This window comes from Papio anubis, chromosome 10, assembly GCF_008728515.1.
Source record: "Papio anubis isolate 15944 chromosome 10, Panubis1.0, whole genome shotgun sequence".
Classification (NCBI taxonomy): Eukaryota; Metazoa; Chordata; class Mammalia; order Primates; family Cercopithecidae; genus Papio; species Papio anubis.
This window is the reverse complement of record NC_044985.1, coordinates 62,314,353-62,340,073: the sequence shown is the minus strand read 5'-3', so window position 1 is coordinate 62,340,073 and position 25,721 is coordinate 62,314,353. Positions and strand designations below refer to the sequence as shown.

The following is a 25,721-nucleotide window of genomic DNA, read 5'->3' as shown; positions in this document are numbered from 1 at the left end:
CTTTTAACATAGTGGGAGTAGATTGTGTATAAGCTGTTTATTGAGACATACTGCATTCTGAGCAGTGTCCTAGAGTAGCTACAGTGGAACTCAGATGATAAAGCAACATAATATTAATAGATAAAACATATCTGTGGGTGGGTTAGAAACTGAGACACCTTTTCAAATAGCCAAAAGTTGCATGTCAAAATTTATATTGAAATGTTATTAAAAAACAAATTTTCCCCATTTCAGCACCATGCCCTTGGATAAGTAGCTCTGTTCCAAGGACATGTTTAATTACCCTCTCCTAGCTGTTATTTTTCCTTATTATGTTTTTCGCTCACCCTCAATTATTAAGATAATTATGTGACTAACCATGCCCAGTTCTTAAAGAAGACACTTTCAGATGAAACCTTATTTCTGATTCTTTTCTTTACACCAGCATAATAAATAGTTCCACTGGTGAAAACCTTTACATTATTTTTAACTCTAAGTAAACTCTTAAGCAGTGCAAAATCAGTCTGGATGACAGGGCACAGCTTCTTAGGAATTTTATATCATAGAACTGGAAGAACCCCCACATCTCTTATCTTTACTGTCAGAATGACCCTATCTGTCATACCATTGACATCTGATTTTCCCATTCCTGATGCTTAGACACATGAAAAGGGAAGAAGAGTCCAACCTTCATTTGCAGTTTTGAACAACATTAATAGGTTGTACCAATTATTTTAATCACAGGTTTAATTGGTTTGCAAAATAAGTTTAACTGCTAAAATAAATGGGAAGAAGAGTTATAGCTTGTTGTTGCATGGCGAACACCTTACATACAGAATATAAGGTTTACTTTTAGCTTGCCATAGCCGATATTTTTCTTTCATCCTTTCATGATTTCGCTTTTCTAAGTTCTTCCTTTATGTATATATAAGCCCAGTAGCAGAATGGGGGCACACATATATATACACACACATATATGTGCCATATATCTACGCATATGCAAAAAAGACCACAAACGTAAACAGAAATCGGCCTGGGCAATTTCAACGTGAAAGGCCACCTAGCAGTTATATAAAGGTAACTATGAAAGCCTAAAATTTTCTTAAAAGATCCGAAACTATTGGTTGGAATTATTTTTGAATGCATATGTGCTAAATATATGATTATAAAACAACTTGGAAAGCTCTATTTCCATTTATTTTTATCTAAATGAATTAAATGCACCCATATACTAGATTGCTGTTTCATATATTCTTTTTTTTAAAACAACTAGGTGGTCACACGTTCAGAAGGAAAAGTTCATACACTTACTCTGAGGGATGTAAAGTTAGAAGATGCTGGGGAAGTCCAACTAACAGCAAAAGATTTCAAAACTCACGCCAACCTCTTTGTGAAAGGTAATTACAAGGCTTATTTTTAAAACATGTATAAGGCAGAGGCTCATAAATAATGCCAACTCTCAATTATCTTTATATGATGAGTACTATAGATGTTTAAAATCAACCAAATAATCAAAAGTCTAATTTTACTTTTTAGCATAACAAAATACTTCACAGGCTATCTTTTTAAAGAGTCAAAATTGACTAGCATAGGTTTTACTTCCTCCTTCCATCTCTATTGTTTTTCTTGCACATCCTAGATTTCCAAAAGCCAGCTGGAGGAAGAATTATTATCAAGCTAGGTATCCATCACTTTATTAACCAAGAGTTGGCTGTTATTTCCTTAATGTTTCCTAGTTTTTAAAAATGATTTTCCTCTTGTCTGTACAAATAATGATAAAATATCATTATTAGAGGAAAACGTCTGAGTGTAATCAAAACTTGAAAATAAAACTTAGGACAGAACAAAGCTCTGGAGATGGCAGGGAAAGTTGAGATGGTACCAAAACTCTTGGAGAAGGAAAGCAGTACCTTGGCTAATGAGTATGATTCTTTCAGAACCCCCAGTTGAATTCACTAAGCCTCTTGAGGACCAGACGGTCGAAGAGGGAGCCACTGCAGTGCTGGAGTGTGAAGTCTCCAGAGAAAATGCTAAGGTGAAATGGTTCAAAAATGGGACAGAAATCCTCAAAAGCAAGAAGTATGAAATTGTTGCTGATGGCAGGGTCAGAAAACTTATTATACATGGCTGTACTCCAGAGGATATTAAAACATACACTTGTGATGCTAAGGATTTTAAGACTTCCTGTAACCTGAATGTCGTGCGTAAGTATTCTTCTTACAAAGGACTTGTCATTTGCAATTCTTTGATAACAACAACAACAAAACAACACAACACTTTTTGCATGCCCTTCTTGGCCTAACTGCATTTCTTGGCAACTTCTAGTATTGACACTGACCTAACCTGATCCTTTATGTGTTTAAAGAAAAAAAGAAAAGAAAAGTCTTATTCTATGTCTGGTCTGATTAATGATGAAGCAATCACTTTTCCCTATGCTTCTTTTCTCTCACTGAGTAGTGAGTAGATGTGCTCTTTGTCTACATGGGGTCAGTCTACTGTATGGATATCCTGATATGGATGAGGAGAAACTGAATTTTAAAGATAAGTAGGGAGTTCTAATTTTAAAAACAAAGTAAAAGTGATTTCCATGTGGAAGGAAAATGAATTTTCAGGTGTGGGGAACAACTAGAAAATGAGCATGAAATTTCAGTCTGAATAGGAGCATAATAGAGATCTGCTGTAATATGACAAAGCCTAGTCACATGATTCAATCTCTGAGAATAAGAATGGATAAGAAGATAGAGTAAGGCCCTGGATCCTTTGAGTCCTGGACTCTGCATGAAGAGAACTCTAATGGTTTTTAACATTACTTCTTCCTCTGGTGAAAAATGTAATGTCTTTTTTCAAAATGCCACATGCTAGCTTATTTGTTTCATTCATTCCTTTGTCCAGTGATGACATTTTTCTGCGTACTTTTGTGAAATATTTGTTTGTTTGGTTTGGTTGCTTCCCATCTGTCAACAGCTACAACCTAGTGACTCTGTGCTTCATGCATCTTGTACCATGTTTTTCTTACCACTTTGTGGTTGCTCTGCTCAAGCTTATGTCAAAGTAGCTTGTTGGGTCTCCTTCTTCCCCTCGACATCTACCTTCATTCCAAGAAGGCTCAGCTGCAAGGAGCGTATCTTCAAACCTATTAGCCAGCATTTGTCTCAGAATCTTATTGCTCAAGAATGGTCATCTTGGGAAGGACTCACAAGGACCTCTGAAAGAAGGAAGGACAAGGGGGCAGCTCCCTAATTCTATACACCAGCTGAATTAATTCTAGAGATGAATGAAATAACAGATGTAAAATCCTAATCACCCTCCCATACAAAACACATTGCTTTATTGCACTAATAGATGCTATGCCTGACTTATATATGACGTCTTCAAAGCTGATTTTTTTAAAAAGCTGAATATATGTTTCAATCACAGCCTCATGCCTCTTAGCCATACACAAGGCTGGCCGTAGTGCTTCACGTGTTTTATCTTTGAATTCTGCTAATTTCTCAAAGATTGTGCTGGGTGCCTTAAAGAAGACAATGTTTCTTTGCCACTGGTGTCTGCTGTTTCCTTTGACGTTATCTTTCAAGTCTGGTGCAGTACAAATGAAGATTTTTCCTCCAGCTATTATTCAAAAGAACTGAGATGGCTCCCTAGTATATATACTATACACACACACACACGCACACTAGTTGAACATATAGAATGCCACATAATTTTATGTAAATTACAGAGATATCTAAAAAGCAAAGCATCATATCTGATGGGCTTCAAGTGATTTCAAAGTCAGTTGTAGTCTATTAAGATGGAAAGGTCCTATAAAAGAGTCACTTTTTCTTAATGAATACTATGGTAATGTCAGAGTAAATTTCCAGAAACCTCATTTTGAATTCTAATGACATTCTTTTACAGCTCCTCATGTGGAATTCTTAAGACCACTCACAGACCTTCAAGTTAGAGAAAAAGAAATGGCTCGATTTGAGTGTGAACTTTCCCGAGAAAATGCTAAGGTCTGTGATTGTATACCTGTCACCTTATACTGTCAAATAACTTTATATTTACTTTTGGTCTAGCCAAAATGGAAAAAAAAAAAAAGTTAGTCAAAACTTTCTCTTGTTACCACTTTACTTTTAAAGATAATTTTAGTATAAAATGTATTCTTGACTTTAATTGTTCTCTTTTTAGTATTATTAATTTATTATTACTTGAAAAACACTGGACTCACAATCAGGAGATTTAATTATTAGTTTGAACCATATAAAATTGCTGTTTTCTTAGATCAGTAAAAGTCAAATATCAGCAATTATATTTGTTTCAACTAAGTACCTCCTGTTGCCATTAACTACCATTGGCAAGTTTCTAGCCTCAGTTTACACATCCAAGAAGTTAGTCTGCATGATGTCTAAGGCTCACTATAGCTCTAAACTTATATGATCCCATTGTTTTTAATAACTGATAATAATATCACAGCAGCTCACTTAACAGTAATTGGTAAGATTGTTCTTGCTTTTGGGGTTTGTTTATATTTGTGTCTGCTACCTTGGTTCTTCTTCAAACTATGAAGTCTCGTTAGTTGCTTTCAGAAAAACTCACGATCATAGTTTCTCTTAGGGACACCTGTGTGAAGGAACAACAAGAAAACTGATCATCTGTTTATCTTAAATATAGGTTCAGTGGTTTAAAGATGGTGCTGAAATTAAAAAGGGCAAAAAATATGACATCATATCCAAGGGAGCAGTGCGCATTCTTGTCATCAACAAATGTCTACTGGATGACGAAGCTGAATATTCCTGTGAAGTAAGGACAGCGAGAACTTCTGGCATGCTGACAGTTCTGGGTAAGAGTAAAGTCGTTCTTTGTGAAGTATATGTGTTGGGGAAAAATAATAATTTCCAACTTAACTCAATGCGGCTTTTGTTTTTTCAATGTTTGCAGAAGAAGAAGCTGTCTTTACCAAAAATCTTGCCAACATTGAAGTTAGTGAAACAGACACTATAAAACTGGTTTGTGAAGTCTCCAAACCTGGCGCAGAAGTGATTTGGTATAAAGGGGATGAGGAGATCATTGAAACAGGAAGATATGAAATACTGACTGAAGGACGGAAGAGAATCCTGGTCATTCAGAACGCTCACCTTGAGGATGCCGGCAACTACAACTGTCGACTCCCAAGCTCTCGAACCGATGGCAAAGTCAAAGTACATGGTATGAAAACTACAGTGAATAATCTTTTATTTCTAACAATTCACACTTGCTAGATTTAAAGTACAAAGACATACGTTTCTAATATCTTGTAACTTTTTCTTCCCAGAACTGGCTGCTGAATTTATCTCAAAGCCTCAAAACCTTGAAATACTTGAAGGAGAAAAGGCTGAATTTGTCTGCTCTATATCAAAAGAAAGCTTTCCAGTCCAGTGGAAGAGGGATGATAAGATACTTGAATCTGGAGATAAATATGACGTTATTGCTGATGGTAAAAAGAGGGTTCTAGTTGTGAAAGATGCCACATTACAAGATATGGGCACTTACGTCGTCATGGTAGGGGCCGCCAGAGCAGCAGCTCACTTGACAGTCATTGGTAAGTTTGTTATTGCTTTTCGGGTTTTTTCTTTGTTTTGTTTTGTTTTTTTGTATTTGTATTTACCACTTTGATCATTCGTCATACTATAAAGTCTTGTTGGTTTCTTTCAGAAAAACTCAGGATCGTAGTTCCTCTTAAGGACACCCGGGTGAAGGAACAACAAGAAGTTGTCTTCAACTGTGAAGTCAACACTGAAGGTGCCAAAGCCAAATGGTTCAGAAATGAAGAAGCCATATTTGATAGTTCAAAATACATTATTCTCCAAAAAGACCTGGTCTACACCCTCAGAATTAGAGATGCACGCTTAGACGACCAAGCCAACTATAATGTGTCTTTGACCAATCACAGAGGTGAAAATGTTAAAAGTGCAGCCAATCTAATAGTAGAAGGTAAGTAATTTATATACCACTAGAGATTTTTTCATCAGTTTCTATTATGAAAATAATTAAAATAAACATATTTTTCTCCTTTACAACAGAGGAAGACCTTAGGATTGTTGAGCCTCTTAAAGATATTGAAACAATGGAGAAGAAATCTGTCACATTCTGGTGCAAGGTGAATCGTCTCAATGTAACACTGAAGTGGACCAAAAATGGTGAAGAAGTGCCTTTTGACAACCGTGTCTCATACAGAATTGATAAATACAAGCACTCGTTAACTATTAAAGACTGTGGCTTCCCAGATGAAGGTGAATACATTGTCACTGCTGGACAAGACAAATCTGTTGCTGAGCTTCTCATCATAGAAGCCCCTACAGAATTTGTGGAACACTTGGAAGATCAGACAGTCACTGAGTTTGATGACGCTGTCTTCTCCTGCCAGCTCTCCAGAGAGAAAGCCAATGTAAAATGGTACAGAAATGGGAGAGAAATCAAAGAAGGCAAAAAGTAAGCAAGATCTTTTTATTCTCTATTTCCATAGCTATATATACACTTTTGACAATTTAGTGGCCATTATGCAAGCTAACTGATAATCCAATGTCTCCCTTAGATACAAATTTGAAAAAGATGGAAGTATACACAGACTCATTATAAAAGATTGCAGGCTGGATGATGAGTGTGAATATGCTTGTGGAGTAGAAGACAGGAAGTCTCGTGCTAGACTTTTTGTGGAAGGTACATATTAAGTGAAAGGACAATTCTAATGTTACCAATTTTTAAAAATTGTTAATCAAAATGTAAACATATTTATATTTATTTCACATTTTCTTTCCAGAAATTCCCGTTGAGATCATCAGGCCTCCACAAGATATTCTTGAAGCCCCTGGTGCTGATGTTGTCTTTTTAGCAGAACTCAATAAAGATAAGGTGGAAGTCCAATGGCTAAGAAATAACATGGTTGTTGTCCAGGGTGATAAACACCAGATGATGAGTGAAGGAAAGATACATCGACTACAGATTTGTGATATTAAGCCCCGCGACCAGGGTGAATACAGATTTATTGCCAAAGATAAAGAAGCCAGAGCTAAGCTTGAACTGGCAGGTCAGTCCCTTTCTTTTATTTTAAAATATCCTTCCAATATCACAGAGATTAGTTAGATTTCTGATTTCACAGTTACTTAATGAGGTAATCCTTGTGAGGGTCTTTCATTTCTAGCAAGCCCTACCCACATGTTAACAGTTCTAATTTTGCTCACTACAAAGTAAGTGTCTTGAGTAAGAGGAAATTAATAGCAATAATCTTTATATGCCAGAACGTTGAACAGTTCCTAGTACATGATGACTGTTTATAAACTTAGGCTAGAACTAAGCTATCACCCTGAGAGTCTTGGCAAATCTAAAGACAGTCTTATACTCTCCTACTTTACAAACCCCTGTGTGCCTTTTAGGTATGTTCTCATCCTGACCCAGGACATCCTTATACACTGTCCTCATGAAAAAGCCATTAGTGTACCTCTCATTCATAGGAAAAAAGTTTTCTGATTTATTGAACTAAGTACGCGGTGCCTACTCTATCAAAAAACAAAACATGTTTTGCACTACACTGAGTCCTATGTCACTATTTTTGGCAAGGAATGCATGTCTTATGATTTTGTGCCGTTCCCAATCCTCTACTCTCCAATCTAACTTGCACACACAAAACCAACCAAAAAAAGCCATGAGAAGTCTAAGCCACTTAGTTTTCTGTGCTATAAAGCTACTGTGGCATACTTCCAAGGTTATGTAACCAATATTTGCTGACAAATGCATAATAACATATGATGTAGCTTGGTTGTGTTTAATAGTCGAAAGCATTCACATTTTATCTTTCTCACTAGCTGCACCGAAAATCAAGACAGGTGACCAAGACCTTGTGGTTGATGTTGGCCAGCCTCTGACAATGGTGGTGCCATATGATGCCTACCCCAAAGCAGAAGCTGAATGGTTTAAAGAAAATGAACCTTTATCTACAAAAACCATTGATACTACGGCTGAACAAACTTCTTTCAGAATTTTAGAAGCCAAGAAAGGAGACAAAGGGAGATATAAAATTGTGCTTCAGAACAAACATGGAAAAGCAGAAGGATTCATCAATCTAAAAGTTATTGGTAAGCCCTTGGGTCTCTCAGACTTAATTGGCAAAGCACAATTTAAAAGTAAGACAGCACACTAAAAAATTCCTTTATATGTGAATTTCAGATGTTCCTGGGCCAGTACGTAACTTAGAAGTGACAGAAACATTTGATGGTGAAGTGAGCCTTGCTTGGGAAGAACCTTTAACTGATGGTGGAAGCAAAATCATAGGTTACGTTGTTGAAAGACGTGACATTAAGAGAAAGACCTGGGTTCTGGCCACAGACCGTGCAGACAGTTGTGAGTTTACTGTCACTGGTCTACAGAAAGGAGGAGTTGAGTATCTATTCCGTGTAAGTGCAAGAAACAGAGTTGGCACTGGTGAACCAGTAGAAACTGACATTCCTGTAGAAGCAAGGAGTAAATATGGTAAGAAGTTTTAAGTAAATTGCAAGCTAGCTTTTAAGTAAATTGCGGTCTTTGCCTTCATCATCATTGTTAACCCAAAACTCCTATTTTCTTCTTCTGTGATGAAATCTAGATGTTCCAGGCCCTCCTTTGAATGTAACCATCACTGATGTGAATCGATTTGGTGTCTCACTGACATGGGAACCACCAGAGTATGATGGAGGTGCTGAGATCACAAACTACGTCATTGAATTAAGAGACAAGACTTCTATCAGGTGGGATACTGCCATGACTGTGAGAGCTGAAGACCTGTCTGCAACTGTTACTGATGTGGTAGAAGGACAGGAGTACAGTTTCCGAGTGAGAGCCCAAAATCGAATTGGAGTCGGAAAACCAAGTGCAGCCACACCCTTCGTCAAAGTTGCCGATCCAATTGGTAAGCCCATCAAAAAAAGGAAATAATTACTGCATGAAATCCTGATATTAGGCCTATCAATTAAAATAAATCAAGTTCAATGAAAGTTAATAAAAAGGTAGAATATCATAAAAATTTGGATAAAGTTCTAGAAACCCAGACTGTGCCTACTTTACTTTGTGAATTCAATAAATCTGTTATTTTAATGATGATATAATTGATTACAACATTGTCTTCATAAATTGTCACTAACGTAAATGGTATGCTCCAACTCTTTCTTTTATTCCAGAGAGACCAAGTCCTCCTGTAAACCTAACTTCCTCAGATCAGACTCAGTCATCAGTTCAACTCAAATGGGAACCTCCTCTGAAAGATGGAGGAAGCCCAGTATTAGGCTATATAATTGAGCGATGTGAAGAAGGAAAAGATAATTGGATTCGTTGCAATAAGAAACTTGTCCCTGAACTGACTTACAAGGTAGGTCATTTGCATATAAAAAAGAATATTCAGTGTGGATCATGGACATAACTGTATGTGTTTTTTACAAATATTAATTCATAATTGTAGGTTACCGGATTGGAAAAAGGAAATAAATATTTATATAGAGTATCTGCAGAAAATAAAGCTGGTGTTTCAGATCCATCTGAAATTCTTGGTCCTCTCACCGCTGATGATGCATTTGGTAAATAGATATTTTATTTTTAGACCGGGGAATAGAACATAGTTACTTTGGGGCAACAGGGACTTAAATATGGCACTGCAGACTCATTAACTTTTCTTCTTTGCAGTTGAACCAACAATGGATTTAAGTGCATTTAAAGATGGTCTGGAAGTTATTGTCCCAAATCCTATCAAGATCCTGGTTCCAAGTACAGGCTATCCAAGGCCAACTGCAACCTGGTGTTTTGGAGATAAAGTACTAGAAACAGGGGACCATGTGAAAATGAAGACCTTGTCTGCCTATGCCGAACTTGTCATTTCTCCAAGTGAACGTTCAGACAAGGGCATTTATACACTGAAATTAGAAAACCGTGTGAAAACAATTTCTGGGGAAATCGATGTCAATGTAATTGGTAAGGAACTAACTGTTTATCATCTAAGGTGATTTGGTAGTATTGACAAATATTAGTTCAGACTATTAATGACAGTGACTTGTGAGTGCATTTCTTTTCAGCTCGCCCAAGTGCACCCAAAGAACTGAAATTTGGTGATATAACCAAGGACTCAGTACATTTGACTTGGGAACCACCTGATGATGATGGAGGAAGTCCATTAACCGGATACGTTGTTGAAAAACGAGAAGTCAGCCGGAAAACATGGACTAAGGTGAGTTTTGAGCAGCACTGCATCAACACCAAAAATGAGAGTAGGGGAAATCCCAGAAGGTTGGGATGCCATGCACAAATCTTGTGTGCTACAACTTCTTACCTTTACCTCACTGAAAATGTACAAAAACTTTTTAAGAATGCATCGGTACTAACGCTTCCTGAGGTAGCTCAACCAAGGGTTGTATAATTGTAATTGTCTTGTCTTGTGAGCCTTACCAAATGTGTAAAAAATTAAAAAAAAAAAAAATCCCTACTGACTTGGTAAAAATCATTTGAGTTGGGGAAAGGGTTTTTGGAAAATAGCTAATTAACTATATTTCTTTGTCCCAGGTTATGGACTTTGTAACTGATCTAGAATTCACAGTTCCTGATCTTGTTCAAGGAAAAGAGTATTTATTTAAAGTTTGTGCTCGTAACAAATGTGGCCCTGGAGAACCTGCATATGTTGATGAACCTGTAAATATGTCAGCTCCTGCAAGTGAGTACATTCTTAATGATTTCTTACCTAATCTTGTTGCCTGTTTTTGCTTTTAGACCTAGAGTTGAAGTTATGGGGCAAGGCAGGGGTTGGCAATGTGAAGAGAACTGCATAGGTGCCCTGCGTAAGACTGACTCTCTCTTCCAAATGTTATAGCGGTACCTGACCCACCAGAGAATGTTAAATGGAGAGATCGAACAGCCAATAGCATCTTCTTAACATGGGATCCACCTAAAAATGACGGTGGTTCACGCATCAAAGGATATATAGTTGAAAGATGTCCACGTGGTTCTGATAAATGGGTTGCCTGTGGAGAACCTGTTGCAGAAACAAAGTAAGTTTTTTATTTGGCATGAGAGTAAATGTGTACTCCTAGTCACTAAAATGGGCTTTGTTGGGGAAAATTTTAATGTTTGTCTTTTTTCATTGAGAATCCTATACTGCCGGTGTGTCTGTCTGGTTTTTAAAGGTGCTGCTGAATGTACTTCATGCTCAGGGTTTTCATGACAGTATTAAAATGAAAATGTATTCAGTTATAGTGTTGAAGTAATCCAGGTTTAATTTAAAGACTAGTATTATACCAGGGGTTTGAATTTTTGAAAGACCATGAGTACTACACAATGAAACGATTATTGACATCACAGTAAAACATCTTATTCTGTTTTCTGACAGGATGGAAGTGACAGGTCTTGAGGAAGGCAAATGGTATGCCTACCGCGTGAAGGCCTTAAACAGGCAGGGCGCTAGCAAACCAAGCAAACCCACAGAGGAGATCCAGGCTGTGGACACACAAGGTATCTATTTTTGATTTTTGTCTTATCAAATAGGCCTCTGACCTTAAATCTGCTTGAACTTGATAACATCATAAATAATCTTTTCCAATTCAGAGGCCCCAGAAATCTTCCTCGATGTGAAGCTCCTTGCTGGTCTCACCGTAAAAGCTGGGACCAAGATTGAACTTCCTGCCACTGTAACCGGGAAACCTGAACCTAAAATAACTTGGACAAAGGCTGATACGATTCTGAAGCAGGACAAAAGAATTACCATTGAAAATGTCCCTAAGAAATCCACAGTGACTATTGTTGATAGTAAGAGAAGTGACACTGGCACATACATCATCGAGGCTGTGAATGTGTGTGGCCGGGCCACTGCTGTGGTGGAAGTGAACGTCTTAGGTAAGGAAGGTTCTCATTTTAAAAGGGGATAAACTGTTTGCAGTTACTTTCTTGAAATAAATAAATAAATAAATAAATAAAACATGGTGAACAATTTTTTTCCTGCATCTGTAATGCCATACACAGATAAACCTGGACCACCAGCTGCCTTTGACATCACAGATGTAACCAATGAGTCATGTCTTCTAACATGGAACCCACCACGCGATGATGGTGGATCTAAGATCACAAACTATGTTGTGGAGAGACGAGCAACCGATAGTGAAGTGTGGCACAAGCTCTCATCCACCGTCAAGGATACAAACTTCAAGGCCACCAAATTAATCCCCAATAAAGAGTACATCTTCAGAGTTGCTGCAGAAAACATGTATGGTGTTGGTGAACCAGTTCAGGCCTCTCCAATAACAGCCAAATATCAGTTTGGTAAGTTTCTCAATAAGCTGATTAAAAAAAAAAAAAGGATGCTTATGTCAAACTTGCATTTTGGTGTCATATTGATATACAGGACATATAACATTTTACACCATTATCCTGTCTATAGATCCACCTGGACCTCCAACTCGCCTAGAACCTTCTGATATCACTAAAGATGCAGTGACTCTCACGTGGTGTGAGCCAGATGATGATGGTGGCAGCCCAATCACTGGATACTGGGTTGAAAGACTGGATCCTGATACGGATAAATGGGTTAGATGCAATAAGATGCCAGTAAAGGACACAACATACAGGTATGCTCAGAATCCCCATCAAGATGTTAAGACAGCAGTATATTCAAATGTTTACTCTTTAGTATTCCTTGGGATTACAGATGATTATATATTGCTAAAACATTTTTAAACTACTTTTACTCATATTTGCTATTACCTCATAATTTGAAAAATTATATAAATTCCATTCAAGGGCACATTTCTTAGTTTACTCTAAAATATTAACCTTCAGGAAGTTTCAAAGTATTTGATCCTCCAGTACATTATGATAATGATCATTGTCATAGATATTATAATTAGACTGGTATGTGTGGCCAAGTCTAAAGTGTGCCTGTTAAAAAGCAACTTTAATTTATATTGAAGTGCTTTTCAATTAAATTTCCAAATCATCTTTTCACAATTTAAATAAATTAGTCTCTTCTGTGTAAAGTAAACATAGGCTTCTTCTGCTTCTTACCATGATGTTATACATGCACTTTGTTCCTAATTCAGAGTGAAAGGTCTCACCAATAAGAAAAAATACAGATTCCGTGTGTTGGCTGAAAATCTTGCTGGACCTGGAAAACCAAGCAAATCAACTGAACCAATCTTAATAAAGGATCCCATAGGTATTATTTATATAATTTTTGTGGTTATTTTGAAGCTCATATGAACTCCTTTTTGACAAACCTAAACAATGATTTCACTGGCTTACAGATCCTCCATGGCCCCCTGGAAAACCAACTGTAAAAGATGTAGGCAAAACATCATTAAGGTTGCATTGGACAAAACCAGAACACGATGGAGGCGCAAAGATTGAGTCTTATACCATTGAAATGCTGAAGACTGGGACAGATGAGTGGGTCAGAGTGGCGGAAGGGGTTCCCACCACTCAGCACTTGCTCCCAGGGCTCATGGAAGGACAGGAATACTCATTCCGAGTTAGAGCTGTGAATAAGGCTGGGGAAAGTGAACCCAGTGAACCCAGCGACCCTGTGCTTTGCCGGGAGAAGCTATGTAAGTCACTCTTGACTTCTGGGGTATGTAAATTCTTCTAATGTCTGCCTATGAACTACGATATGAGAAAATATGAAAAATTCATTACTATTATTTCCTCCTGGCTACATTATTTCTTAATGACTGCCTGCACATTCAGACTGACTATTGGGTAATAAAACAAAAATGAATTTGTTTTCGTTCCTTCTTTTTCAGATCCTCCATCACCACCACGCTGGCTTGAAGTTATTAATATCACAAAAAATACAGCAGACCTAAAATGGACAGTTCCTGAGAAAGATGGAGGGTCCCCCATCACCAACTACATTGTAGAAAAGAGAGACGTCAGGCGAAAAGGCTGGCAAACAGTGGATACCACTGTCAAGGACACCAAGTGCACAGTCACCCCGCTGACTGAGGGCTCTTTATATGTGTTCCGAGTTGCTGCAGAAAATGCTATAGGACAAAGTGACTACACCGAAATTGAGGACTCTGTGCTGGCCAAAGACACCTTTAGTATGCTCTCACACTTAATCTTTGTGACAATAAGTGCTCTCACACTTAATTTTTGTGACAGGAGATTATCACCTTCCCTCTGGTTTTCCTAATCATTGATTATTTTGCTTTCAGCCACTCCTGGACCACCCTATGCCCTGGCAGTGGTTGATGTGACAAAACGACATGTTGACCTAAAGTGGGAGCCACCTAAAAATGATGGTGGAAGACCAATTCAGAGGTAGAATTTGAATTAATTCATAAAGAATAACTTACACTTGGTTGCAAAATCTCAACAATGTTTTTTCATTAATGCTAATGAAATGCTTTGTTATTTCAATAGATATATCATTGAGAAGAAAGAAAGGTTAGGTACCCGTTGGGTGAAAGCTGGAAAGACTGCAGGACCTGACTGTAACTTCAGAGTAACTGATGTCATTGAAGGAACAGAGGTCCAGTTTCAGGTTCGGGCTGAAAATGAAGCTGGAGTTGGCCACCCAAGTGAACCCACAGAAATCCTATCCATTGAAGATCCAACAAGTAAGTAGTGCTGATTATACACAAGATATTGTCTAGAACTTGATGAGACGGTGGATATGAATGTTTCACTCTTTTCGCAGGTCCTCCCTCACCACCCCTTGACCTACATGTGACTGATGCTGGGAGAAAACACATTGCCATTGCTTGGAAGCCTCCAGAGAAAAATGGTGGAAGTCCTATCATAGGATACCATGTTGAAATGTGTCCAGTAGGCACTGAGAAATGGATGCGAGTTAATTCTCGCCCAATAAAGGATTTGAAATTCAAGGTTGAAGAAGGTGTTGTTCCTGACAAAGAATATGTCCTGAGAGTGAGAGCAGTCAATGCTATTGGTGTCAGCGAGCCATCTGAAATCTCTGAAAATGTGGTTGCCAAAGACCCAGACTGTAAGAGCACAATGTCTTTTACAGTTAATAAAATACCCTTTATTCATGCATTGCATTTTGACATACTCTCTTTTTTGCTCTTTCGAATTATATCTTACAGGCAAGCCAACAATTGACCTGGAGACTCATGACATTATTGTTATTGAAGGTGAAAAGTTAAGCATTCCTGTTCCCTTCAGAGCTGTCCCAGTTCCAACTGTTAGTTGGCATAAAGATGGCAAAGAAGTTAAAGCAAGTGATAGATTAACAATGAAGAATGATCACATCTCAGCCCACCTTGAAGTTCCCAAGAGTGTCCATGCAGATGCTGGAGTTTATACCATTACACTGGAGAATAAGCTCGGCTCAGCAACAGCCTCAATCAATGTCAAAGTCATAGGTAATCACTGTTGGAAGAAACACCAGACATTCTTCACATGTAGAGGAAATTAGTTAACTTTGCAGTGCTATTAACAGTATAAATGACTTCATGAACTGGCCACTTGTAAACTAAATGTCACTTCTGATTATGTCTTTCCGTATGAGAAGTAAAACAATTCTAAAGAGATGAAATTGCTAAACTCTTATTAGAGTAATTTATACTAGTTTTAATTATTTGCATGTGAAATACTAATTTAAATAAAATATATTAGCATACCCAAAGAATATTTAAATGACTACAATTTTTTAATTGTACAGCTTCACATTTTCCCATAGTGTTCTCAACCAGGGATAGTAACATTTTCTGCATTCCCCCCGGCTCTGCAAATAATGTCTGGATATTTGTGCGGCCATTTTTCCTTGGCACACAGACTTGGGGTAGATACCACTGACATTTAGTAGTTGGGAGCCAAGGGTGCTAAATGCTCTGCAGTGTGAATGCCACTCCAGCACATCAAAGATTATCCTACCCAAAATACAGATAGCCCCACTTAGAGACAAGTGCATTATTAAAATGCTGATTTTTCAGGATTACTAGAATAATTATCCATTTCTGTAATAGGCCTACCTGGACCATGCAAAGATATTAAAGCAAGTGACATTACCAAGAGTTCTTGTAAGTTAACCTGGGAACCTCCAGAATTTGATGGTGGAACCCCAATTCTTCATTACGTCCTGGAGCGCAGAGAAGCTGGGAGAAGAACATATATACCAGTCATGTCTGGTGAGAATAAACTGTCGTGGACTGTGAAGGATCTCATACCAAATGGTGAATACTTCTTCCGTGTTAAAGCAGTCAACAAGATTGGTGGAGGAGAATATATTGAACTGAAAAATCCAGTCATTGCCCAAGATCCAAAGCGTAAGTTTGGGCATAGATGTACTATGGCTAAGAACTAATAAACCATAGTTTTGTTTTAAGAAGGTGGTTTTCCTGATACTAACTTTTTTTTCTTATTCTTCAGAACCCCCTGATCCACCTGTAGATGTAGAGGTTCATAATCCTACAGCAGAGGCAATGACTATTACATGGAAGCCACCTTTGTATGACGGAGGAAGCAAGATAATGGGCTACATCATAGAGAAGATTGCTAAGGGTGAAGAAAGGTGGAAGAGATGCAATGAACACCTGGTACCAATCCTGACCTATACAGCAAAAGGACTTGAACAGGGGAAAGAGTATCAATTCCGTGTGCGAGCAGAGAACGCCGCGGGTATTAGTGAACCTTCTCGGGCTACTCCTCCAACCAAAGCTGTAGATCCCATTGGTAAGTTTTGTTTAATGGAGTTACCACTTTCCATTTTGAAATAAATGAAAATAATGTTTTGTCAGTTGTTTTCATCAGAACTGAAAACATTTATTGGTTATGATCATTATAGATGCCCCCAAAGTCATTCTGAGAACAAGCCTAGAAGTGAAACGAGGTGATGAAATAGCACTTGATGCAAGTATTTCTGGATCACCTTACCCAACTATTACATGGATAAAGGATGAGAATGCTATTGTACCAGAGGAAATTAAGAAGCGTGCAGCACCCTTGGTTAGAAGAAGGAAGGGTGAAGTTCAAGAAGAAGAACCATTTGTCCTGCCTCTGACACAGCGTTTGAGTATTGACAACAGCAAAAAGGGAGAATCTCAGCTACGCGTCCGAGATTCTCTCCGACCTGACCATGGTCTGTATATGATCAAAGTTGAAAATGACCACGGTATCGCAAAAGCTCCTTGTACTGTCAGTGTGTTAGGTGAGTCATTAAAACTACACTTTCCAATTGAAAAAGGTTTTAGTAAAACATAAAAATAAAAAGTTTGGGGGAGAGTTAAAAGAAATGGGACATAGCTTCAGCAAGTTATCCTCAGTCATATTTTATCTCCTGGCCATGTAAAAGAAATCGCCTGACCTTGTTATTTATTAGCTAATAGAATACAATGATAGATGTGGGAAAACCAGAAATCATGTCAGAGGAGCATGCTCACATTTACATTTTCCATAGCAACCCTTCCCACACATGTTTTTGATTACTGTTCTCTTTTGAAATATTAGATACACCGGGACCACCAATCAACTTTGTATTTGAAGATATCAGAAAGACCTCAGTCCTTTGTAAATGGGAACCACCCCTTGATGATGGTGGCAGTGAAATCATAAACTACACTTTGGAAAAGAAAGACAAGACAAAACCTGACTCAGAATGGATAGTTGTCACTTCAACACTTAGACATTGCAAATATTCAGTAACAAAACTGATTGAAGGAAAAGAGTACCTCTTCCGTGTAAGAGCTGAAAATAGATTTGGGCCAGGTCCACCATGTGTTTCAAAGCCACTTGTAGCTAAAGATCCATTTGGTAAGTTTCCTTTGGCATCTAAAGTTTGCCTTTTACCATGTACTTTGGTATATAATTACTACAGCTTGTAAAATTGCATTTTATGTCATATTGGGGAATTAATTCAAATGTGTTTTTTTTTTTTTTTATCAGAACCACCTGATGCACCAGATAAGCCCATTGTGGAAGATGTTACCAGCAACAGTATGCTAGTGAAATGGAATGAACCAAAAGATAACGGAAGCCCCATTTTGGGTTACTGGCTTGAAAAACGTGAGGTTAATAGTACACATTGGTCTCGTGTCAACAAAAGCCTTCTGAATGCCTTGAAAGCCAATGTAGATGGCTTATTAGAAGGACTCACCTATGTCTTCAGAGTATGTGCTGAAAATGCAGCTGGACCTGGAAAGTTCAGTCCACCTTCAGATCCCAAAACAGCACATGATCCAATCTGTAAGTAGTTCCTTAAGAAGAAGGTGGAGTAGAACAAGTTATTGTACATTTTAAAATCATCAGGGAGTTTGATTTTTATATCTTCATTCATTCTAGCTCCGCCTGGGCCACCTATCCCAAGAGTCACTGACACAAGCTCTACGACTATTGAACTAGAATGGGAACCCCCAGCTTTCAATGGCGGTGGGGAAATTATTGGCTATTTTGTTGATAAGCAGTTGGTTGGCACAAATGAATGGTCACGCTGCACAGAGAAGATGATCAAGGTCCGTCAGTACACAGTCAAAGAAATCCGAGAGGGTGCTGATTATAAACTTCGGGTGAGTGCCGTCAATGTCGCAGGGGAAGGACCGCCTGGAGAAACAGAACCTGTTACTGTGGCTGAACCACAAGGTACTTAACATTATTGGAATAAAATTATGGATATTTTCTCTATACAGGACTATTTTTTAATCTTTCATGGGCTAATGTATGACTGTTCTCTTTCAACAGAGCCTCCAACTGTGGAACTGGATGTTTCTGTCAAGGGTGGAATACAAATAATGGCTGGGAAGACTCTTAGAATTCCAGCTGTGGTAACGGGTCGCCCTGTACCTACAAAAGTATGGACCAAAGAAGAAGGGGAGCTGGATAAAGACCGCGTTGTAATAGACAATGTTGGAACCAAATCTGAACTAATTATCAAGGATGCACTGCGAAAAGACCATGGCAGATACGTGATTACAGCTACAAATAGCTGTGGTTCCAAATTTGCAGCAGCCAGGGTAGAAGTTTTTGGTAAGGAATGTTGCATTGATTTTCATAGGATTTTCCCAAATGTTACTATCTTATTACATTGGTTTTTGGCTTTGTTTTGTTTTCAGATGTCCCTGGTCCAGTTCTTGATTTAAAACCTGTTGTAACAAACAGAAAAATGTGTCTACTTAACTGGTCTGATCCAGAAGATGATGGAGGAAGTGAAATAACAGGCTTCATCATTGAAAGAAAAGATGCCAAGATGCATACTTGGAGACAACCAATAGAGACTGAGAGATCTAAATGTGACATCACAGGGCTGCTTGAGGGACAAGAATATAAGTTCCGTGTTATTGCCAAGAACAAGTTTGGCTGTGGCCCTCCTGTTGAAATAGGACCAATTCTTGCAGTTGATCCACTAGGTAAAAGAGAAGGTTTCATTGTGTTTATAGAATAATGTTTTGCTTCTGGTTATATTATTTACTGAGCTTTATGGCTTCAAACTCCCAACAGTCTCAAAATCTATAGCTAAAGAGTAACAAGAGAAGTAAATCAAAAAACTATTAGCAACATTAAAGATATCATATTTGCTATAATTTCAGTGTAATCTGTGACTCTAAGTATATTAATCACGCATGGTTTTTTGTACTGAAAAACCTGGATCTACAGGGGCTTAATAATAACCTAGAAGTAGTTTAGACGTATTATGTCTCTCCAGTAGAACACACTGGAAGTCGGGTTTTTAAAATTTACTAGCCTAGTAGTGAAAGAGAATTCAATATTCTTCGAAAAGATTAGACAATTGCCTGAGGATAAATGCCTTAGTCTTCCTCTATATTCAAAAAGTCCCCATACTGTTAGAATAGAGAGGCCCAAAACCAGAAACAGCCTCCAAATAATAGAAAACCAACCAGAGGGAATCTCCCAGAAATCAATACGAAACACTAAAATTGCACACACAGTAATGCGCACTGACATCCCATCTAAGAAAGCAAAACCTTTGAGGAAGACCCATTCCTCAAGAGACAGAAGAACTTATTCCTTCACCATCACCCCCTGAAAAAAAAAAATTACATCCTATATCACTGCTGCAGCTCATCTATGAATGTCCAATATACCACAGGCTGTGCCAGAGGTACCAGAACAGAGCTGAGCTTCCACTCCTTCTGGTTGCAATAATAGTGAACAAGTATGGATTGGGTCTAGTTTAACCACTGAAAGCTTAACTCTTAGTTTGGTCCTTCAGGAAAGAAAACTTCAGCAGCATTACATAAATCCTCTTTCCATCATATTTTGAACCCACATGTGAGGCAACATGGCTCAAAGTATGTTCGTAGACATTCCCACTATCTGTTAATAAAAGAAAAAACACTTTGCTCTCAGCTGCTCATTCAAAGCAAAACTTCACAGACTTACTTTCCTAGTTCATTAGAATTAGAAGCATCCCCAGTTACAAAGGTAAATAATCTAAAATGTTAAATATGAAAAAGCATATGTGCCCTTGATTTATTTTTCACTGATAATCTTGATGAAAAGTTGGCTAAGAAAAATTCTGTCTATATGAATGTCTATAATTTTGGCAACTGACAAGTTTTAGGAATGACTTTAAATAAGGATGTAAGGTTATGCCAAACAGAAGGCTATTTTTTACATAATTAAGTTGAAGTGAAATATTATTTCTTATATGAATATTTATCTCATGCTAATCATTTTCACTTGCCTCTGGCGAAAGGTCCTCCAACATCTCCAGAGAGGCTGACATACACTGAAAGGACAAAGTCCACTATCACCCTTGACTGGAAAGAGCCCCGCAGTAATGGTGGCAGTCCCATCCAAGGATATATCATTGAAAAACGGCGTCACGACAAACCTGACTTTGAAAGAGTTAACAAGCGACTCTGCCCAACTACATCTCTTCTGGTTGAAAATCTTGATGAACACCAAATGTATGAGTTCCGTGTCAAAGCTGTCAATGAAATTGGTGAAAGTGAACCATCCCTGCCTCTTAATGTAGTCATACAAGATGATGAAGGTGCGAAATCTGAATATAATAATTTTAATGCATTTTACAGTGTGCCTTTATCCCATAAGTTGAAAAAATGTCCTTATGACTTTGCTACTTTTTTTTCTTTCTCTTCTCTTTGCAGTGCCTCCAACTATTAAGTTGCGTCTGAGTGTTCGAGGAGACACTATCAAAGTTAAGGCAGGAGAGCCTGTCCACATCCCTGCAGATGTGACAGGCCTTCCAATGCCTAAGATTGAATGGTCCAAAAATGAAACCGTAATTGAAAAACCCACTGAGGCACTTCAGATAACCAAGGAAGAGGTATCCCGAAGTGAGGCAAAAACTGAGCTTAGCATTCCCAAAGCGGTCCGGGAAGACAAAGGCACTTACACAGTTACTGCTTCCAATCGCCTTGGCTCAGTGTTCCGAAATGTTCACGTTGAAGTATATGGTAGGTGACTTGCTTTCTTACATCAAAAAGGCATCCAGTGTCTGTTTAAGAATTGCCTTCTCAATATTCTCTGTTGATTCCTTTCCAGACCGCCCATCCCCACCAAGAAACCTTGCTGTTACTGACATTAAAGCTGAATCTTGCTACTTGACATGGGATGCCCCTCTTGATAATGGTGGCAGTGAAATCACCCATTATGTTATTGACAAACGTGATGCAAGTAGGAAGAAAACAGAATGGGAGGAAGTCACCAACACTGCTGTAGAGAAAAGATATGGGGTAAACTCTTCTAAATATTTTCTTAAACACATTAAAAGTACATTACTCTGGTTTGACGCCATTTTAGTATAACCTTGGAATTTGATAATTAAACTCAAAACCTCACACAATAAGCTGCTATTTTGTTATTGTAGTGTTTAGCCCCATACACATAAGGCTCCTTAGTAAATAGCGTTTGATACACAGATACTCTTTTAATTGAGATCCACTATCAGGTACAATACATCTACATATTTTTATTTTTAAAAAGCTTTCTCCTTTTCTCTGTCTTTCCATGTTTTGAGTCTATATATTTATTTCTTCTTATAGTCATCCCTCCCAAAATAAGTTGAATTTTTAAATGAGTGAAAATCAACATAAGTATATTCTCTTCAATAAATTTCTATTTTTCTAATTTCTAGATCTGGAAACTTATCCCCAATGGTCAGTATGAGTTCCGAGTCAGGGCAGTGAATAAATATGGAATCAGTGATGAGTGCAAATCAGATAAAGTAGTCATTCAAGATCCTTATCGCCTTCCTGGACCTCCAGGAAAACCGAAAGTTTTGGCACGCACCAAAGGATCAATGCTAGTGAGCTGGACTCCTCCTTTGGACAATGGTGGCTCTCCAATTACTGGCTACTGGCTGGAGAAAAGAGAAGAGGGAAGTCCTTACTGGTCACGTGTTAGCCGAGCACCAGTAACCAAAGTGGGATTGAAAGGCGTGGAATTTAATGTTCCTCGTTTGATTGAAGGCGTTAAATACCAGTTCAGAGCCATGGCAATAAATGCTGCAGGAATTGGTCCTCCCAGTGAACCATCAGATCCAGAGGTTGCAGGAGATCCCATATGTAAGTATGCTTCCATTTCTAGGGACTAATTTCTAAAGCACAAAGTCACTAAAGGGGTAATTCTGCTCTTAAATTTCTTATATTTTTCTATGCCAAATTATTTTATTAAAATAAAAAAGGTTCATATTCACATAGACTATCGGAAGTATATATGTATACATACAGGCATATATATATACATACACACATACATAAAATCATACAGTTTGTAAACTCTTGGATTAAACAAAATTTTTTATGAGGAATCACCATAATAAAGATCTGGACTATAAACTGCTATCTCTTCTGATACTTTAAATAAGTTTCTAGCTCATTAGATACTGGGGAAATCATCTCTCCCACCAAACAGTCTGACCTTCCAGTAGGAATTCAACAAAAAGCAAAGTGTTGTTAGCTTTTCAATAATATTATTGAACAAAGATTTAGGATTCTCAGGCGTAGTCTGTGAGGTCAAATAAGAGAGGAAAATTCTTCTGAAAGATCTATGAGCAGATTAGTTCAAAAATTAAAAAATACTGTGGCCTAATAATTCATCCTATTTGCTATATATCTGATTAGATTCTCTATAGAAGAAAAATTCAATTATTTGTTAAAAAGAAAATTTTAAATACTCAAGTGCTATGTGGAGCATATATACATATATAAGGAGATAGTTATTCATTCATTTGCAAACTAGTACTGAACATGTGTTTTGTGCAAGGATCCATATTAACCACTGGAGGGGGAAAAGTTAAGATTAAAAAGACAAGTGGAGTAAGATAATTTCTGTAATTGTAAAGCACTTTCAGAAAGGTAAAGGATTGTTATGGGATTATTGTAGACACTGATCCTGTCCCTAAAGGGCATTAAGATTAGTTTGTGTTCACAGGTTTGCTAGCTATTGATGGAATCATTTTAAAATTTTCATATTGTGCCAAATTAAATTTAAATCATGTTTTCAGTAAAGGCTATTGTAGAATTTCTTCAAAGGGATCTCAAAAGTAAAGTAGTTTTTCACCAATCATGTGTAAATAGAATGTAAATCTAACAAGATAGTAAGTAGTCTTTCTATTCCCAGTTAGTTGTTTGCTTTCTCTGTTTTTTCATTAACACTAAAGGAAAATAGACCATTTCCTTTATTTCTCTTCTCTAGAAGCCAACTGTATTTCCTTTTAGCATTTCTATTTTAATATTTTAATAGATTAAAAATAATATATGATCATGTGTAGTAAAAGATTCTAGCACTTCATCAGCTTTAAAATCTGATGAAGCTTTTTTTTCTTTTGTTATTAGTTCCACCAGGGCCACCTTCTTGCCCAGAAGTAAAAGATAAAACAAAGTCAAGCATCTCACTAGGATGGAAACCTCCAGCCAAAGATGGTGGCAGCCCAATCAAAGGATACATTGTAGAAATGCAAGAAGAAGGTACTACTGACTGGAAAAGAGTAAATGAACCAGACAAACTTATAACTACCTGTGAATGTGTGGTGCCTAATCTGAAAGAGCTCAGGAAGTACAGATTCAGAGTGAAAGCTGTCAATGAAGCTGGTGAATCTGAACCAAGTGATACAACCGGGGAGATCCCTGCCACTGATATTCAAGGTACTAGTACTTACTCAGTTTATGTATTCCTCTTTGGATCTCATTATAAAATTGATTAATTTACTTTTCAATTACTCTTCAATTGAAGATATTTCAATTACTTTTTGACAAATATGAGTTAAATCCTGTTAAATTGTATGTGGTATTACAGAGGAACCAGAAGTTTTCATTGACATTGGAGCACAGGACTGTCTGGTTTGTAAAGCTGGCTCACAGATTAGGATTCCTGCTGTCATCAAGGGACGCCCAACACCAAAATCATCTTGGGAATTTGATGGAAAGGCAAAGAAAGCAATGAAGGTAAGAAAATAACCATTCTCCTCTTTTTTCCACTGAATCACTATGAGGAGTATTTATACTACAACTGACTGTCTCCTTTTCTAATAGGATGGAGTTCATGACATACCCGAAGATTCACAGGTAAAAAAAAATAATAATTAAAATAATTCAAAATATGGTTGACTTCAATACTACTATGATTTCATTCAATGTATGACTACTATTTTCTTTGTACAGCTCGAGACTGCTGAAAACTCCTCAGTAATTATTATTCCGGAGTGTAAACGATCTCATACAGGCAAATACAGCATCACAGCCAAGAATAAAGCAGGACAAAAGACTGCAAATTGCAGAGTTAAAGTCATGGGTAAGAAAGACTTTGAAAGTTGCAAAAGAATAAAAACAAATCATGTTTAAGCATTTAAGGAACTTTGCTTATATTGTGACTTACATCCAACAGATGTACCAGGCCCACCCAAAGATCTGAAAGTCAGCGATATCACAAGGGGTAGTTGCAGACTTTCATGGAAGATGCCAGATGACGATGGAGGAGACAGGATCAAAGGCTATGTTATCGAGAAGAGAACTATTGATGGAAAAGCCTGGACCAAAGTCAATCCAGACTGTGGAAGCACCACATTTGTAGTGCCTGATCTTCTCTCTGAACAGCAATATTTCTTCCGTGTGCGAGCAGAAAACCGTTTTGGTGTTGGCCCACCTGTGGAAACCATTCAGAGGACCACTGCCAGAGATCCGATATGTAAGCTTTAAAATCTCAATTTAAAATATCTTCTCAAAATTGAAGTATATTATTATAAACAATGCTTAATACTTCCTTTAACTATTTTTAAAGATCCTCCTGATCCTCCTATTAAACTCAAAATTGGCCTCATCACAAAGAACACAGTGCATCTGTCATGGAAACCCCCAAAGAATGATGGGGGCTCCCCTGTTACCCACTATATTGTTGAGTGCCTTGCATGGGACCCTACTGGAACAAAGAAAGAAGCCTGGAGGCAGTGCAATAAGCGTGATGTGGAAGAACTGCAATTTACTGTTGAAGACCTAGTAGAGGGTGGGCAATATGAATTCCGAGTCAAAGCTGTCAATGCTGCAGGAGTCAGCAAGCCTTCAGCCACTGTTGGCCCCGTGACTGTCAAAGACCAGACATGTAAGTACCAATGTACTGACAAAGAATGTCCTCCTTACGACTGCCTTCCTAGGTGTTCAATAATAGTTCAAAATTAAAAGAGATATATCTGTACCTTAGAAAGCCACCATGGCTTGAATGTAGACATGGGCATATTATTCAATTACTCATTCCCTCAATTTCCACAGAATTTTCACATTCCCTTACCTGTTAACCTTTCTCTATTCAAAGGAGATGATGTCTGTAATTTCCTCGCTGTAATTTTCTCGATG

General features: G+C 37.8%; 1 protein-coding gene across 50 annotated transcripts in view; it reads left to right on the top strand.

The window, feature by feature from the left end:
• Window positions 1–25,721, top strand: part of TTN (titin) — a 272,676-nt gene that overhangs the window by 171,327 nt on the left and 75,628 nt on the right. For 49 of the 50 annotated variants that reach the window (XM_031651844.1, XM_031651839.1, XM_031651871.1 and 46 more), the window contains 48 exons: window positions 1,253–1,376; window positions 1,917–2,183; window positions 3,877–3,974; window positions 4,633–4,801; window positions 4,900–5,166; window positions 5,273–5,539; window positions 5,653–5,931; window positions 6,021–6,429; window positions 6,533–6,657; window positions 6,758–7,024; window positions 7,800–8,069; window positions 8,161–8,463; window positions 8,576–8,878; window positions 9,147–9,334; window positions 9,425–9,539; window positions 9,646–9,930; window positions 10,032–10,183; window positions 10,516–10,663; window positions 10,820–10,997; window positions 11,336–11,457; window positions 11,551–11,838; window positions 11,965–12,261; window positions 12,380–12,566; window positions 13,038–13,153; window positions 13,242–13,541; window positions 13,737–14,036; window positions 14,151–14,256; window positions 14,359–14,555; window positions 14,636–14,941; window positions 15,042–15,320; window positions 15,924–16,223; window positions 16,327–16,629; window positions 16,742–17,104; window positions 17,404–17,706; window positions 17,839–18,138; window positions 18,235–18,531; window positions 18,631–18,915; window positions 19,002–19,295; window positions 20,606–20,905; window positions 21,021–21,329; window positions 21,418–21,608; window positions 22,010–22,439; window positions 23,712–24,020; window positions 24,172–24,320; window positions 24,408–24,440; window positions 24,537–24,666; window positions 24,760–25,059; window positions 25,153–25,470. In XM_031651844.1, the coding sequence (XP_031507704.1) occupies window positions 1,253–1,376; window positions 1,917–2,183; window positions 3,877–3,974; window positions 4,633–4,801; window positions 4,900–5,166; window positions 5,273–5,539; window positions 5,653–5,931; window positions 6,021–6,429; window positions 6,533–6,657; window positions 6,758–7,024; window positions 7,800–8,069; window positions 8,161–8,463; window positions 8,576–8,878; window positions 9,147–9,334; window positions 9,425–9,539; window positions 9,646–9,930; window positions 10,032–10,183; window positions 10,516–10,663; window positions 10,820–10,997; window positions 11,336–11,457; window positions 11,551–11,838; window positions 11,965–12,261; window positions 12,380–12,566; window positions 13,038–13,153; window positions 13,242–13,541; window positions 13,737–14,036; window positions 14,151–14,256; window positions 14,359–14,555; window positions 14,636–14,941; window positions 15,042–15,320; window positions 15,924–16,223; window positions 16,327–16,629; window positions 16,742–17,104; window positions 17,404–17,706; window positions 17,839–18,138; window positions 18,235–18,531; window positions 18,631–18,915; window positions 19,002–19,295; window positions 20,606–20,905; window positions 21,021–21,329; window positions 21,418–21,608; window positions 22,010–22,439; window positions 23,712–24,020; window positions 24,172–24,320; window positions 24,408–24,440; window positions 24,537–24,666; window positions 24,760–25,059; window positions 25,153–25,470 (11,626 nt within the window). The remainder of the gene's footprint in view (window positions 1–1,252; window positions 1,377–1,916; window positions 2,184–3,876; window positions 3,975–4,632; window positions 4,802–4,899; window positions 5,167–5,272; window positions 5,540–5,652; window positions 5,932–6,020; window positions 6,430–6,532; window positions 6,658–6,757; window positions 7,025–7,799; window positions 8,070–8,160; window positions 8,464–8,575; window positions 8,879–9,146; window positions 9,335–9,424; window positions 9,540–9,645; window positions 9,931–10,031; window positions 10,184–10,515; window positions 10,664–10,819; window positions 10,998–11,335; window positions 11,458–11,550; window positions 11,839–11,964; window positions 12,262–12,379; window positions 12,567–13,037; window positions 13,154–13,241; window positions 13,542–13,736; window positions 14,037–14,150; window positions 14,257–14,358; window positions 14,556–14,635; window positions 14,942–15,041; window positions 15,321–15,923; window positions 16,224–16,326; window positions 16,630–16,741; window positions 17,105–17,403; window positions 17,707–17,838; window positions 18,139–18,234; window positions 18,532–18,630; window positions 18,916–19,001; window positions 19,296–20,605; window positions 20,906–21,020; window positions 21,330–21,417; window positions 21,609–22,009; window positions 22,440–23,711; window positions 24,021–24,171; window positions 24,321–24,407; window positions 24,441–24,536; window positions 24,667–24,759; window positions 25,060–25,152; window positions 25,471–25,721) is intronic. The other variant, XM_031651842.1, reaches the window with a different exon arrangement.